The 15,034-nt window shown below is 49.4% G+C and overlaps 1 protein-coding gene across 1 annotated transcript; it reads left to right on the top strand.

Annotated features, from left to right (window-relative positions):
- The first annotated feature begins 5,573 nt into the window (after positions 1-5,573).
- LOC119091816 (uncharacterized) lies at positions 5,574-13,554 on the top strand. Its single transcript, XM_037214704.1, has 2 exons — positions 5,574-5,671; positions 9,865-13,554. Exons 1-2 carry the CDS (start codon positions 5,584-5,586, stop codon positions 12,027-12,029), a joined length of 2,253 nt encoding a protein of 750 aa, XP_037070599.1. The 5' UTR covers positions 5,574-5,583; the 3' UTR covers positions 12,030-13,554.
- Positions 13,555-15,034: the final 1,480 nt, after the last annotated feature.

The following is a 15,034-nucleotide window of genomic DNA, read 5'->3' as shown; positions in this document are numbered from 1 at the left end:
CCTACGGTAGGATATGAAGGTCAGAACGAGTTCAAAAGTAACCCGCTTTTTTACGCGAAGGCTTAGTTTTAGGGGGCAGTTTCTGGCGCTCATTTTGAGTATTAGTGACAGGGACCTCAACAGACTTGTCCCCTGGACTTGTTCAAGGTCACAGTAGGTCACTGACGTGAAATGACCCAAGTCAGCGCTTTGTTTTTAGGAACATACTGTCGAGCGTAGTCCTTGACGCTCATTCGAATGACAGAGTGGAAGCAAACTCATAGGCATTTGGCCACCTTGACCTTATAAAGGTCTAAAAGGTCACTGGCCTCATTGACGTTTTGCTTAGAACAGGTATCTAGTTTCGCGGTGGTTTCAGGAGGAGGTCTGGGAGCTTTTGAAGCACCAATCTGGAGTTTGATCTAGTTTGACGTTATTTAAAACCAAGGTAATTGCCTAGATGTCCCAAATTTTTACACAAGTGAGTTTACGTACATAATAAGACACCCTGTGAATATGGTGTCTCTAGATATTTTAGTTTCCGAGATTTCACGGGGTCAAATTGACCACCAACCGAGCAGAGTATTCAACTGGCCACCCGGGCACGTGTTGAAATGCTCAGAAACTGTCCCGAATATTTGAATGCCACTCTGAAAATCATCCTTCCCAATAAATAATGGCCAGGGCAATGTGAACTATTATAATGCACCAAGAACGATTGTCTCATGTGAACTTCATCTTTTTCTCATTAGTTTGTGTCCAAAAATAAAAAGGCAGTTATCAGCTTGGAAATATATGGACCATGCACCGACAAGTTATGCGTGACGCACGAAGGCAGGGCGCGCGACGTACCGCTTCAGCCAGCTCCCCTCATCACCACGTGAATTGTCGGGCCAGGGTAATTGGAGGAGGAGGAGGTGAGTGCGTACTGCAGGGGTGGTGACTGTTGTTCATGTAGGGCCATTCAGGAGTCAGACAAATGCCCAGTGATAGAGTCTTTGGCCACTGCCCGTTGTGTGGTTGGAGCCCGTGGCTGTGTTGGCAGTGTCTTGCAACAATGAAATGCTCTACAGCCCCAGTTGCGCCAATCTGTTAGTGAACCACACAACGAGAGTGCGGCGAAGTTTACTGGGGATATGCCATATTTTTGTCCTTTCATTTTGCATTAGATTAGACACGTCCGCTTTGATCGTTGATACCAGTTTTCTCGCAATCTCTCTGAAAAGCTCAGAATTTTTATTTGAAGTAGTCAACCTAGTCGGACAAATATCGTAACACCTTTCATTTGCCATGCTTTCTCCAACGTGTGCGTTCTATATTGTGGCATCACACTAATGTGGTCAAGTGCTCGCGTAATAAATGCTGCGAAGGCTTGAAACACTATATGTGAAGTGAAATATATTTGCAAACACGAGGCTATTATCCCGCGAATTCAACAAAACGCTTCACTCCGGCTTTGATCCCTCCACAATGACGTTTACTACAGAGGATCTTTTCAAAGCGCACTTTGGCGCTGGGGTATTGCATGGTCTAAAGCATCATCGCATTGTTTCAAGCTGGGCATATAAGCATTATTCCATCGGGTGTGTCAGATACAAGCGCATGGTGAATGAGCTGAAAGAAGATCGACAAAGGATGGATAACCCTTGGCGTTTCCATCGGTTCCTTACATGGTCCTCATTTACGGTATTTCTGGGGACCGTCATTACTCGGCGGTCCCCAGAGAGAACCGCCGAGCTTTTTTCGGAACGACGCAGCTCATAGTGCGCTTGTAGCCTTAAACTCAATGAAGAGCTGATTTTTTAAAAAATGTTCTTCCTGAAGGGGAAAACATTTGAGGATGAAAGCTAAAAGATTGTCTTGTTTTGCGAATCAGGTGCAGTTAGAAGGATATGTCCCGCAAAGAAAGACTATGTGTCTGAGAGGTGTAAAAAGTGATGAGATGAAACAGCAAAGCTGGCTAATTCAAGGCAGTCTGTATAGGATTCACCAACTTAATCAGGAAGACGAGAGTGACCCACGAGTCGGATTTCGAAAGTGTAGTCTCCGCCCGAAACACTGTGTCCTGATGTGTAACGGCACCACTCAGCGGTTTCCGCATGCTGTCATCACCAAAACGCCAAGCTGATGGTTGGGTCTCTTGGCATACGAGATCTCACTTAACATGACCGACTGAGTCTCGCCGTGTGTGATGTTCATAGGGAATCCTGCATGATCCGGGAGTGCGAGCATTTTCCGCATTCGAGATGGTGTGCGATCGCTTTTGACTGACGCGAGCAATGCGCGAGCGGCTGACATTTTGGATTCGATCAATAAAATAAGATTTAGCCATCGGGTGAGCACCGACCGATGCACTTCGAATGAAATTGTTTTGCCATTGGGTGAGTTTTTGGTCAAATTGTCATAACCCACAGTTGAGTGACCAGATATCACTTACGACCCAACGCCACGGTAAATTTGTTCGATGGCCTTTAAACTATTTGTTGACTCCGAGAACGGAGCTTTGATCCTTTTCGACCTTCTAGAAAGCTACAATGTCATTGCCCAAAAGGAAGGTCAGCAGTTTCATTGGGATGCATCGTCATGCACGTCGCATCCTTTCGTGGCATATTGGCCAAAAGCTGGACGTGTTGCGCATAAAAAGTTATTGCGCGCTGTCAGACGCTGATGAAACATAACACTTTTGTGATCCATACATTTCTACGCTACGTTTTATCGGAAGTGCAAAGCCTCGCTTCAAATATGAATAGTGTTTTAGTTTTCGGACGGATCAGCTGCGCAGTGCAAGAACGGCTTAAATCCTTCGAACATTTCCTTTCATGAGGAGGACTTTGGTGTGAAGTGCGAGTGACATTCCCTTATCATATCCCATGGGAAGAACTTTTTGGACCGGGCTGGGGACCTTGAACACGGTTGCTGCAGGCGCCAGCCCGTCGCGCCTCTATTCTGATCATATTCTCTCTGTTGAGAATGCCAGTTGGTGCAGGCCGAGGCAAGTGTGCAGGCGATATGTATCTTCGTACCAAGGGGAGGAGTCTTCGGGCAGAGGATGATCTTAGCATCAGACTGGCTACGGCCAAAAATACCAAAAGGACATTAAGGCTCACAGAGTAACTCCAGTGAGTGCTCAGACTGTCATTGCCCGTGAGTCAGCATCAGGCGTGGGGGGGAAAGCAGCGGTTCTTGACTTCCAGAGTTGTGATAAATTAGAATGAGTTAAGCTGTGTCACTGGTGCACTGAGTAAACTACGTGTGTGCGAGCCATTATGTGGTTAAGCTTAGCGTTGTCTCAATGCGCGCATTTTCCGCCGCCTGTGCGGAGAGACGCGTGGGAGATACTGCGCCGGCAGCCGCCGGCCGATGGCGCGATTGTAACGTCTTCCCCTCGTTTGACGCTGTTTTCAAGCCGATAGCCATCTTTTTTTGTTTTTAGATTATGTGGTTTAAATTACGTTATTTTATATGCGAATAAGAAAAGGCCCAAAATTGCGGGGGGGAAATGGTTCAGCATGCATTGCAAGTGTTCATAATGCCAAAATCAGTATTTATTGTGCAATACGACTCCAACCACGACATTCGCATAGTCTGGACGGTCTCTTATTAATTTTGAAATCAAGATTTGTACGGATTTCCTTATTCGCAGCGAAAAAAAATCGTCGCCGAACGTAGCCCTTCAACGACACAACACCAAAAGGCCCGAGGCTTTAGATCCGAAACCGCTTAATTGGGAGGCCTGCATAGGTCAAAGGGGTCTTCAGCGCCATTGACAACCTCTGTAGCCCATTTGTATCAAAATCCGATGGATGGTGATAACAAATTGATACTTCGACGCCATCAGTGGACACTTGCATGCTGCTGCTTCTGGGATACGCCATCAACCGACTCCTGCATGCTGCTGCTCCCGGGGTACGCCATCAGCCGACACCTGCATGCTGCTGCTCCCGGGATACGCCATCATCCGACGCCTGCATGCTGCTGCTCCCGGGATACGACATGAGCGGACACTCGCACGCTGCTGCTCCTGGGATACGCCATCAGCCGACACCGGTATCTGGGCTAGCCGAGCATCCGTTTTTGTTGGCCAGGCCTTGTAGACCTGTCAAAACACTTCAATTTGTATTTATCAGGCCCCACTCCAAGTTGTGCTTATGCTGCATTTTTCTAGCCTCAACGAATGTAAAACCCATCGGCTTCGCCGCATGAAGCTTAAGTTCGTTTTGCACTCGCATTTTGTGATAGGTAACAAAAGCCAGGTTCAAGCTTTGTTTAAGTGTAGTTTAAGGCCAGTATGAGCTATTACTCGTAAGAGCTGAGACATTAAGCAACAACTAAATACTATTAATAGTATTATTTGCGCAGAATACATTCGCTTCTGCCATAACTTGGATTCAAAGTCCAGAGTGAATGAGCGAAGAAATTAACGTTTTTGCCATGCCAAAATCTCTTCTTCCTTTGACAAGTGCCCGCGAAATTCAATCGGTTAGGTGGGTAAGCCAAAAGACCTGATAAATTCTGTTAATTTTTGTAGGATATTGGGCACATGGCTGGAATGGTGCCCCCAGGTTTGCTAGTTTTCGGCTGCGAGACCACAAATAGGGAAGGCACATTTAAACGATTGCGAATTTTCGACAGGCACAGTGCATGACTGCCAAAACGTCATTATCATACCATTATGCCATTATCACTAAACATCAAGAGGAGCTTCTTACTGAGAGGAATTACGCAAAGTGTTGCCGGTCCCCTATTTGGAGTGCTCACTTGTACCAACTTAACCGTGGTATTGTCAAATAGGTTTAGCGTTCTGTGATGCTCTGCGCTATTACCCTTCTGCACATTACCCTTCTGATCGCGTGCACATGCGTTCGGCAATTGCGGGTCTCTTTTAGGTTATTTGGGACAATCCTCCACTTTCTGAAGCTTGTGAGTTCGCGGCCCCACGGTGTCGCCACCCCCTCTGCGGACAAGCCATGAGCCCCCGCATTCTTCACGCATCGACTGGCGAAGTGCTCAAGAGCAAGTGTGATGAAGGGGGTCAGCCTGACATCGATTTGCGAAACATTCGGGAACAAATACGGTGAGCGAAGCCAGCTTCACATCGATTGGCGAAGTGTTCAGGAGCAAATTTGGTGAGTGGAGGCAACCTTACATCGAGTCTACGACTGGTGCCAGATGAAGATGTCACGGGCTATCAATTGCCGACAGCTGTTCCCCGATCCAACGCTGGGACTTTAAGATCACCGTAACATCATCCGATTTCCTCAGGTCTGGGGCATCAGCACACACCTGAGGGTTGTGGTCGGCGAGATGCTCCCGAGGCTGGTTAGGCCGGTCTACTCCGCTCGGAGGCTCAAGCGATCTCCAGCCGTTACCCGCAGCGCGGCGAGTGCGCCTGCTTTCCAGCGTCTGGTCGCAAGGGTCGACGTTTGCTGTGGCCATCACACGGTCACATCGCGACCGCGGCCCAGCCCGCAGCGAGTGTACACCAGCTCCCCCCCCCCCCCCCCCGGCAGACAGTCAGCAGAGGCCGCCCTTGGGCCTAGGGCTGGCTGGGCCCCCGGTCGGCAGGCGGCAGCAGTATCCTCCCGCAACCCCAGCCGGGCTGACATGGCGTGCTCCGGGCAGCGCCTGGGTGCACCCTTGGAAATGACTCCTCTGCTGCTGGTGTTGGTGCTGCTGTCACTTCTGAAGTCGGGTGAGTTCACCGCCGGCGCTGGGCGTGGTCTACTTGCTGGTGCTGACCGTGCGGAAGTCGTGGGAGCTTAACGTTTGCTGACATGTTGGCATAAGCTACAGTACCTCGCATCTGGCAGAGGTTTGATATTCACATTCTGCAGAAGTCGACACCCCGTTTCGATTTCGCTCAAACTTGGTATACAACTGAGCAACGGATCCCCAGCAAACGCATTTCGCTGAACGCATTTTGCCACGCACCTACAATGCCCAAATTGAACTAATCTCGGGACTGCATTGTCTTGCATATCATTCGAATCGTCTTAGCATGGGGGAGCCCGAAATGTATATATTCAGGCTATATTCAACCTAGAATATACCCTGCATAGGTCTGGTTCATCATCTCAGGTGAAAACTTATCTGGAGTCCATCGTTACACTACGCCCCGCTATGGGACATGCTTTGTCCTTACAATTCATAATTAAGTATACAAAATCGACTATCGCGTAGTGGACTTGGGTGGACCTATGACAGCGTATTTTCCAAAACCCCGTTTTCTTCAGATGTCACTTCAGTACAGTCACTACAGTACATGTCACTCAGGTACAGATACGGGGACCACTGCAGTCCTTAACCCATGCGTTGGAAACTGTGACCTCCAGAGGTCATGGAAAACCTCACCGATGTTCCACATTGACCACCATGAACGTGTGTACTAGTCATACTATTACCATTTTCTGGTGCCAGAAAATGAAAACAGCACATAGAACATCAAGATCACCTCATGACTGCTCGCATTAGGAGTTTTTTTAGCATTAAGCATTAAGAGCTTTTATTCTGTTTTTGTCATGTGCATTTGCAGTGCATCCACGACAGGCAGTCAAGCACACAACACAAATAAAGACACGGTCATCCACGCCCGATACTCTCCGTAGATGAATAATCAAACAGACGACCACACTCCCCTGACAGTTCAGCACATTCCGAGCGCCGCTCGTGACGTAACGGAATCGAATCTAGTTGAGCTCCCGTTCACCCACATGTCTCTTTTTTAAGGCACAGTCGCATATATGCCCTCCCCCCCCCCCCCCCCCCCACGTTAGCTGGTGGGGCGCAGACCGTGCGACCGAGGTTGGTCGCTCGGTAAGTCTCGATCACTTTTAGTTGAACTTTTGCACGCCATGGGTCATGCCAGCCATGCTACTTTCAATTGGCATGCATTTATGCTTTCGAATGTGTGTGTAACAAAGCATTGTGAATTGAGAGTGAAGTTCATACACTTTCAATGGCAATACGCCTCCTGCCCAACATAACAAGGGTCTAAAGTACGATTGAAAAAGCTATTACAGTGGACAGGTTTCCCGAAACTTACGTTGTCACCTGAAAGCTGATCAAGGACCATCGTGCTTTCTTCATAAGTTTTCCAAAACCTAGTTACCACATGGCACTGCAAAAATTGACGATGCAGGGTCTTTTCACTGTCAGAGCCAACTGCATCTCGAATACCAGATATTACTAGATGCTTATTTGAGGAGGAAATCCGCAAAAAAAACTTAACTAAATCTATCTGGGACTGAAGATGGGCTTATTTGAGGAGGAAATCCGCAAAAAACTTAACTTAATCTATCTGGGACTGAAGCCGGTTGTACCAGCATACGGGTGGACGGTCGTTTGTTACCAGAAAAGGTCCTGGCGAAGGTTCAGTTCCCTTCGCTAGTTAAGTCGATAAGTAACAAGCGCACTCGCCGTGATTTTACAAAGATGGACATTGTACGCCATTTGACCGTTTAGTCGTCTTTTGCAAGGTAACTGTACTGTCTACAGGGTTGCCTGCATGCATTCTGCCACTCGTGATTGATCTGGCCTACTTTCTACGCCTGCAACTAGTTTCATAAAGTTCCACAAAAGCGGAAAAAGAGAAATAAAACCAAATTTATTATCAGCAATATTTGGTGTATCTTAAACAGCATGTCAAGGCTATTCGAGTTACATTTTTTGGGCTGTAACCCCATATTGCAAGTACAGTCGTGAATTTCAGCGACCGCGGCAATGTAACGCCTTGTTCTACTGGAAACAGAGCCCAAAACATAGACCCCAGATTTATTGTTGAAAATAATGGATTCTCCTCTGCCTTACTCATTATGCAACTGATCACTTGGACTAACCGGCTAACCTTGAATAACCTAGGAATTAACTTTGGGCTTGATTTTGATCGCATATAGCAGTCAACTTAAGCTCATTTTGTCATGCTTTTTCTGTATATATATATATATATATATATAATTATATATTATATATATATATTAATATATGTATATAATGGTGATATTCTATATACTCTCTCTCTCTCTCTCTCTCTCTCTCTCTCTCCTCTCTCTCTCTCTCTCTCTCTCTCTCTCTCTCTCTCTCTCTCTCCTCTCTCTCTCTCTCTCTCTCTCTCTCTCTCGCTCTCTCTCTCTCTCTCTCTCGCTCTCTCTCTCTCTCTCTCTCTCTCTTCTCTCTCTCTCTCTCTCTCTCCTCTCTCTCTCTCCTCTCTCTCTCTCTCTCTCTCTCTCTCTCTCTCTCTCTCTCTCTCTCTCTCTCTCTCTCTCGCTCTCTCTCTCTCCTCTCTCTCTCCTCTCTCTCTCTCTCTCTCTCTCTCGCTCTCTCCTCTCGCTCTCTCTCTCTCTCTCTCTCTCTCTCTCTCCTCTCTCTCTCTCTCTCCTCTCTCTCTCTCTCTTCTCTCTCTCTCTCCTCTCTCTCTCTCTCTCTCTCTCTTCTCTCTCTCTCTCTCTCTCTCGCTCTCTCTCTCTCTCTCTCTCCTCTCTCTCTCTCTCTCTCTCTCTCTCTCTTCTCTCTCTCCTTCTCTCTCTCTCTCTCTCTCTCTCTCTCTCTCTCTCTCTCTCCTCTCTCTCTCCTCTCTCTCTCTCTCTCTCTCTCTCTCTCTCTACTCTCTCTCTTCTCTCTCTCTCTCTCCTCTCTCTCCTCTCTCTCTCTTCTCTCTCTCTCTCTTCCTCTCTCTCTCTCCTCTCTCTCTCTCTCCTCTCTCTCTCTCTCTCAATTTGACACAAACGCACCAGATTTCACGACGACCATTACCGTAGATGAATACTGAAATTATGACGTTTTTAAAGGATCGGCCATGCCCTCTGAGCGTGTGGATTGTTCTCGCCATATCAGGGTTTTTAAAGGTCCTTCCTGCACTTGGCTTTTGACTTATTTTCCGGTCTCCGAGTGAGCAGCACCACTACCAGAGGTGGCATTCTGGCTGGTAGGTCATATCTGGCTGTCCACACAGGTATGTTGGTGTAAGAGCCACCTTAGTGGCATACTCAAATCGCGGTTATTCTCCCAAGTTTATTCTCCCACTCCCACGCTTTTCACAACAAAATGACGAAGGCGAATTACCACGAGCATTATTGGAGAGTCACCACAAAGATTGCCATTACTATTCTTCTTTGCTGCACCGAGGTGCCCTCGAATCAAGCAAAACAAGCCGAACGAGCCGAATCTGAGTCATGACTGACAGTGGCAAAGGTGCTTTCATAGCGTGCCAACGGCCAAGCAAGGACACTTAAACGTTGCTGACCCGTGGATCTTTAGGTTGATGACTTTCGTGATCCATACGCAATTGTGTGATATGGAATAATGATCCGTTCTCGCCGGCTCGCTCCTACGCTCTGCCCCGAGGTGCGGGTTTCAGCCGCTTGGCGGCGGGGCGGCGGCGGGCCGGGAGCGGGAGGGCTTGAGCGGCGTCCGGGAGGGGAGGACGTTAATATCAGTGTCTGAACAATACAAATTGCCACCGACAAGGCGACCGAGCCGCGTCGAACAGTGCACTATCTTTTGTATCACAATACCGGCAAGTGTTTTCTGAGTGCGTCAGCATTTCATTAACTTCATTGTTGGGCCCGACAGTCAGATCTGCCGAGCTTAGTGCAATCTGCTTTGCTTCGCCTGAAATCGCGACAACTTAAAGAACTGATTTAGTTGCACTGAAATTCAGCAGAATTTACCATGGAAACAATTTGTCACTTGGCATAGTAAAAACCAAGTGCGGTCGACTGAGTTGAGTGGTCCGAGAACTGGGCTGATTGCCTCCCCCCCCCCCCCCCGCACTTGCAGGCCCGTGCTGCCCTCAGGACAGTCCCCGGCCGGCGCTGACCGGTACCCCTGTCGGCCCCTGTTGCCCTACGGACAGTGCCGGGCCGGCGTTGACCGGTGTCTATGCTGCAGGTGCCAGCTACAGCGCCTGCTCGTCGGAGCGCGCGTGCGTGGTCAGCCCGCCGCAGACGGGAGCAGTGCGGCGGGGCGCCTGTGTCGACATCAGCGCCACCTGCCAGGAGCTCGACTGCAGCGCCGACCAGCCGTGTGCACTCGACCCGAGCGGCCATCCCGTCTGTCTGCCAGCGAACGCGACGCGCGCGCCTCACTGCGGCTCCGAGGACGAACGGCTCGAGCAGCCCTGTCCAGAGGGCGCCACCCTGCTCGGCTTCGGGTGCGGCTGCACCTACTGCTCGGACAGCGAAACGACACCGTCACCGCCAACGCCGCGCGGAGAGCGCCAGGACCTGACGAGCAGGGCGTGCATGCTTGTCCACATGAGCGGGGGGAGTGTTAAGGAGTGCGCTGATGTCGCAAGCCAGTGTCGCGAAAAGCACTGTCCCAACGGCACCGTCTGCGGCCTGAACCTGGATGAAGAGCCGGAGTGCTTCCCAGCGTCGGTCAAAAACTTCAAGAACTGCAGTTCGGAAGAGCTCCGCCTGTCCCGGCCATGCCCGGCCGACTCCAGAATTCGTGGATATGGAGAGGAATGTACATTCTGTGTGGATGGCAACTCATCTGAAACATTCGTTGACGATCAGACACGAAAAGCATGTGTCGTGATTGACATGGGTTCAGGGCAGTTCAAAACAGAATGCATTGACATCAGCAGCCAGTGTCAGCAGAAAAGTTGTCCCAACGACACAGTTTGCGGCTTGACTCAGGATGAAGAGCTGGAGTGCTTCCCAGCGTCGGCCAAAGAGCTCGAGAACTGCGGTTCGGAAGAGTTCCGCCTGTCCCAGCCATGCCCGGCCGACTCCAGAGTCCGTGGCTTTGGACAAGGATGCACGTTTTGTGTGGGTGGCAACTCATCTGAAACATTGGGTGACGATCAGGCAGGAAAAGCATGTGTCGTGATTCACATGGGTTCAGGGGAATGGAAAAAAGAATGCATTGACATCAGCACCCAGTGTCAGCAGAAAAGCTGTCCCAACGACACAGTGTGCGCTTTGAGCCCGGACGAGCAGCTGGAATGTTTCCCATTGTCGAGCGTGGGCTCCAAAAACTGCGGCGCGGAGGATCTCCGCCTCTCGCAGCCGTGTCCGGAGAACGTGGACATCCTCGGCTTCGGTCAGAACTGCACGCTCTGCCGCGCCTCCGGGCCGATCCCGGCGCTGACTCGGGCGCCGACACCAACACCGACTTGGGTGCCGACGCCAGTGCAGATTCGGACGCCGAAGACCACTCGTCCGCTCCCGGAGACCATTGTCTGCCTGGTCCACAACGCGCGTTATCGTTGCGTGGACATCTCGAGACAATGCATAGAAAAGGCATGTGGGCAGAACAAGGAGTGCGCGCTGACTGTGAAGGGGCAAGTCGTGTGCGTTAGCCGCAAAACGAAGAATCGTCGCTGTGGCGCCGAGGAACAATGGAGGCTGCAGCCGTGTGAGCCCGGTCTCGTGCCGCTGGCGTTCAGTAGCAAATGCGCCTACTGCTTTCCCCTCGCGCAAACCTCGGTGCGGCCGATAATATCGGTGACGGCCCGGCCGGCCACCCGGCCGCCGCGGCGGCCGGCCACCTCGCCGCCGCCGCGTCTGCAGGCCTGCTGGAACGAGGGCAACGCGGTCGTCTGTGGAGGCATCTTGGCCATATGCCAGCAAATGGGATGTCCAGGGCCCAGTAGGTGCGTGTGGAATGCGAATGGTTACTTCATCTGCTTGCTTAAGAGGAACCGGATCGAGCAGTATTCCCAGTGCACCGGGTATGGACGGCAGGAGTTCCTGTGTCCGAGGGGATGGCCGCCGCGAACGGCGCGGGTGTTCACCGGCCGCTGCACCAACTGCCCGCTGCAGAAGGCGATGGCGAAGATGGCGGTAGGGCACATGGCTTGCTTGCCTCAGTCTGATAAGGGAACGATCTGCGTCGACGTCGCGGAATGGTGTGCGTTGCGGCCGTGTCGCCAAGGCTTCGAGTGCGCGTGGGACGTGAGGAAGGGGATTGCTTACTGCCTCTCGCAAAATCAGCGAAGCATGTTCCGCTACTGCGGCGACCAGCTGCAGCGACAGCGCCATCCCTGCGGTAAAAGACCCTTCCGTAGCGTGCGGTTCTACGGACAGAAATGTAACTACTGCAGCTGATGTCCCGGGCCGCGCCGAGCATGCGGCATGGGAATGCTTGCGGCTGTACGTTCAGACTGGGTACTTTTGGCTGCGTTCTGTAAGTCGGCGAGTTTATGAATGCAAACACGTTCCGAAAAAGCACGTGTCTATTTTTGACTAACCAAGCTCTTACAGATGTAACCTTTTCCATCTTGATGTGATTCATAAAGGAGGCATTTATAATACAACTCATGCAGAAAGAGGGCACAATCGAAGCGCGCATTGCATTGGACATTATTGGGCCATTCCACATTAATTGGGCTATTCTTAGATGTTTGCCAGCGGGTACACAGGCATTCACAACGCAGCAAATATAAACATACAGAAAGATGAATATGACAGGTTACAATATTAGGTACTTTGAACAATGTCATAGGGCATGGGTCTTGAACATACGAAGAGACAAGTCTCCAATGCCGTTGTTGATGACACGCTCGTTGTGCATGTACGTGGTTCGGAAAGCATAAGCTTGCTTTCCGCGACTGCTTTTGGGGCGAGAAAGAGATAGATCACGATGTTGTCTGGTACTTGTGTTCTCTCCCGTTGTTAAAGATGGGCCTGGTAGCAGTGGTGCAGACAAAGACCGCCGTCAGGTTTGTTTTGCCCCACGTTTTGCCACACACAAATTGACAAACATACGTTATGTGCAAAGGTCAAAGTGGGTGTAATGCCCCTACTGACTAATGGCTAATTTGATTGTGAAATGCCATTTTGAATATGTTGGGGTTCTAATGCCCGTGTAGGGGAGAAAAGGGAGAGTTGCATCAGTTTTTAATCTGAACTCCTTTCCTGCAATAACTACTGAGAATAGTATGAAGATGATGATATCTGCAGACAGCTATAACGTGCAGCTTCATATGTAGCGTTACGATTTTGTACTTCTATCTGTTTGCTCGAAATCCATCTACAAAGTGGCTCTTCGGATCTTCGGCTTGTTATAACGTTCGCTAGGTTTCGTTTGTTGCAACACTCACTTAATCGTTACAAAACATTACACAAATACTATAAAACACGATGCTGCGAAATATACTCTAAAACAAGACGTTACAATGATGTACAGTGCGACACTGCAAAATGTAATTTTATGAAATATGGACGAAGTTGAACGATAAATCCAAGCCATGTTCCAGATTAACAGCAGCAGATTACGTCAAGCCCAGAGTACACATACAACGATAAATGAAAACAAATCAAAATTACCTAAGATCCGTATTGATATGTCAAGATTACTGACGTACATACATATGGCGCACAATCACGCGCGTCACTACTATGGGCTTAAGGATATGACCTTACATTTGCGTTTTAAAATGCATGTTTTGCATTTCTCAGGGACGACGGCATAGGGATGGTTGGAGGCAAGCGCTGACGGTTTCAAGTTGCCGCGGCACGATAAGAAAAGGCTTGCTTAGTGGCCTCCAATCGGCACCTGGGCAGGTGGAGACACATCAACATGGAGGAGCGCCTCTCCCTCAGTGAAACAGAGGAACGTAGCTTGAAAAAGAAACCGCACAGTGGGGGCGATTCCTTGCATCTTAGCGCTTTGAATACTTCCAAGCACGTCCCTCTTTTTTCCAAGTGATCTGTCCGGGTTCAGTCTAGAGACTCTGGTCTCGTTGTTGCATGCTGGCTGCGATTCATACCAGAGACAATCCTGGCGGCAAAATTTATAAATTTGTGAATTCTCCGCACATGGCCCTTGATCGCACCACCCCATACACATAGACAGCATGATATAAGTGGAAAACCGTAAGCTTCCATGATAATTTGTAGAACATTAGGTGTAATGCTCAGACTAATGCGATACAGCAAGATTATAATTCCGCTGCATGTTGGCATTATTTTGGCAACACCCCTTCTCCCACGAAAGCGTCGAGTCTACGATTACACCAAGAAATTGCATGTGCCGTAAAGGTGTGATGGCCACTCTATCTCCCGTCAATTGTCCTTAAATTATGTTTTAAACCTATGAGAACAATGCCGGTTTTTGTCTTCATTCATGTTCAGAGAGTTTACGCTGGACCAAGCCTGCAGTTCACAAATCGATATTTCGTTCATTGCGTCAGGACGGTTTGTTGGGAGGAGCGTGGTCCAGGAGATGAGCGACATCTGCGTGTGAGACGAGGCGTCTATATCACAGGTGACTTGGCAAGTCGTTTGCGAATGGTGTGAAGGATAGCTGGCCGACTTTGGCTCTCTGTGGCACTCCGTGGGTTGCCAGAAGTGTCGTCATTCCTCCACGCACTAGGCAGGCGGTGTGTGCGGCAAACGTATTTCTCCACCACTCAGTATAACGTTCAGATTGGTCTAGATTTTGTCCGTAACCCCTAGTTTTCCACTCGTAAAACCCGTGTTCGGAGAGCACATTGAGCACGTTGCAGAGCATTTACTTTTTTGTAAGTGATTTCTGAATGAGCCCCTTTCATATGAGACGACACACCCGACCTCGATAAACTAGATCGCACAGTGGTGAAAGTCGTGATTATGTTGTACTTGATAGCGCAAGAAAGCCGAAGGCGTTACGACATCCAGACCAAATGCGCTCGTCTGCGCTATATCCTAATCCGTCGCGATTGCGACATGACCCATTTCTACCTTTTTAATCAGTCAGTCTTTGTCTTACGACAAGGCTACTAGAGTAAACTACTGGCAGGTATTACGACTATTGTCATGTCGGTTTCGGCTGTTCAGGTGCAAACTATGGGTCTGCATAGATAATGTGCGAGTCGACTTGTTGTCTAGATGTCAATGAGGCATGGAAGTCATATCAGCCAATCATTGACAGTAAGTCAATAACATATGGTCGGTACGTTGTACGACATTCCCATGCACAGGTGATAAAAGCAGAAGGTGTACCACCCGGCACCTTGCGAGAAAGTTCCTGCCGCCCTAAAATCCTTGGTTAGTAGGTGTTATACGCTTTGCAGTATATGCGACAAATACATCCCCCCACACTCAGTAAAGCATTCAGATTGCTATAGTTG

This window comes from Pollicipes pollicipes, unplaced genomic scaffold, assembly GCF_011947565.3.
Source record: "Pollicipes pollicipes isolate AB1234 unplaced genomic scaffold, Ppol_2.1 Scaffold_3447;HRSCAF=4054_pilon_pilon_pilon, whole genome shotgun sequence".
In the NCBI taxonomy this organism is placed as follows: Eukaryota; Metazoa; Arthropoda; class Thecostraca; order Pollicipedomorpha; family Pollicipedidae; genus Pollicipes; species Pollicipes pollicipes.
Note: the sequence above shows the minus strand (reverse complement) of the source record. Positions and strands in the feature narration are given on the sequence as shown.

Coding starts and splice junctions, on each gene's coding strand:
- LOC119091816 (XM_037214704.1), top strand. CDS start 5,584: ATGGCGTGCTCCGGGCAGCGCCTGGGTGCACCCTTGGAAATGACTCCT. Junction 5,672..9,864: donor GCTGTCACTTCTGAAGTCGG/GTGAGTTCACCG, acceptor TCTATGCTGCAG/GTGCCAGCTACAGCGCCTGC.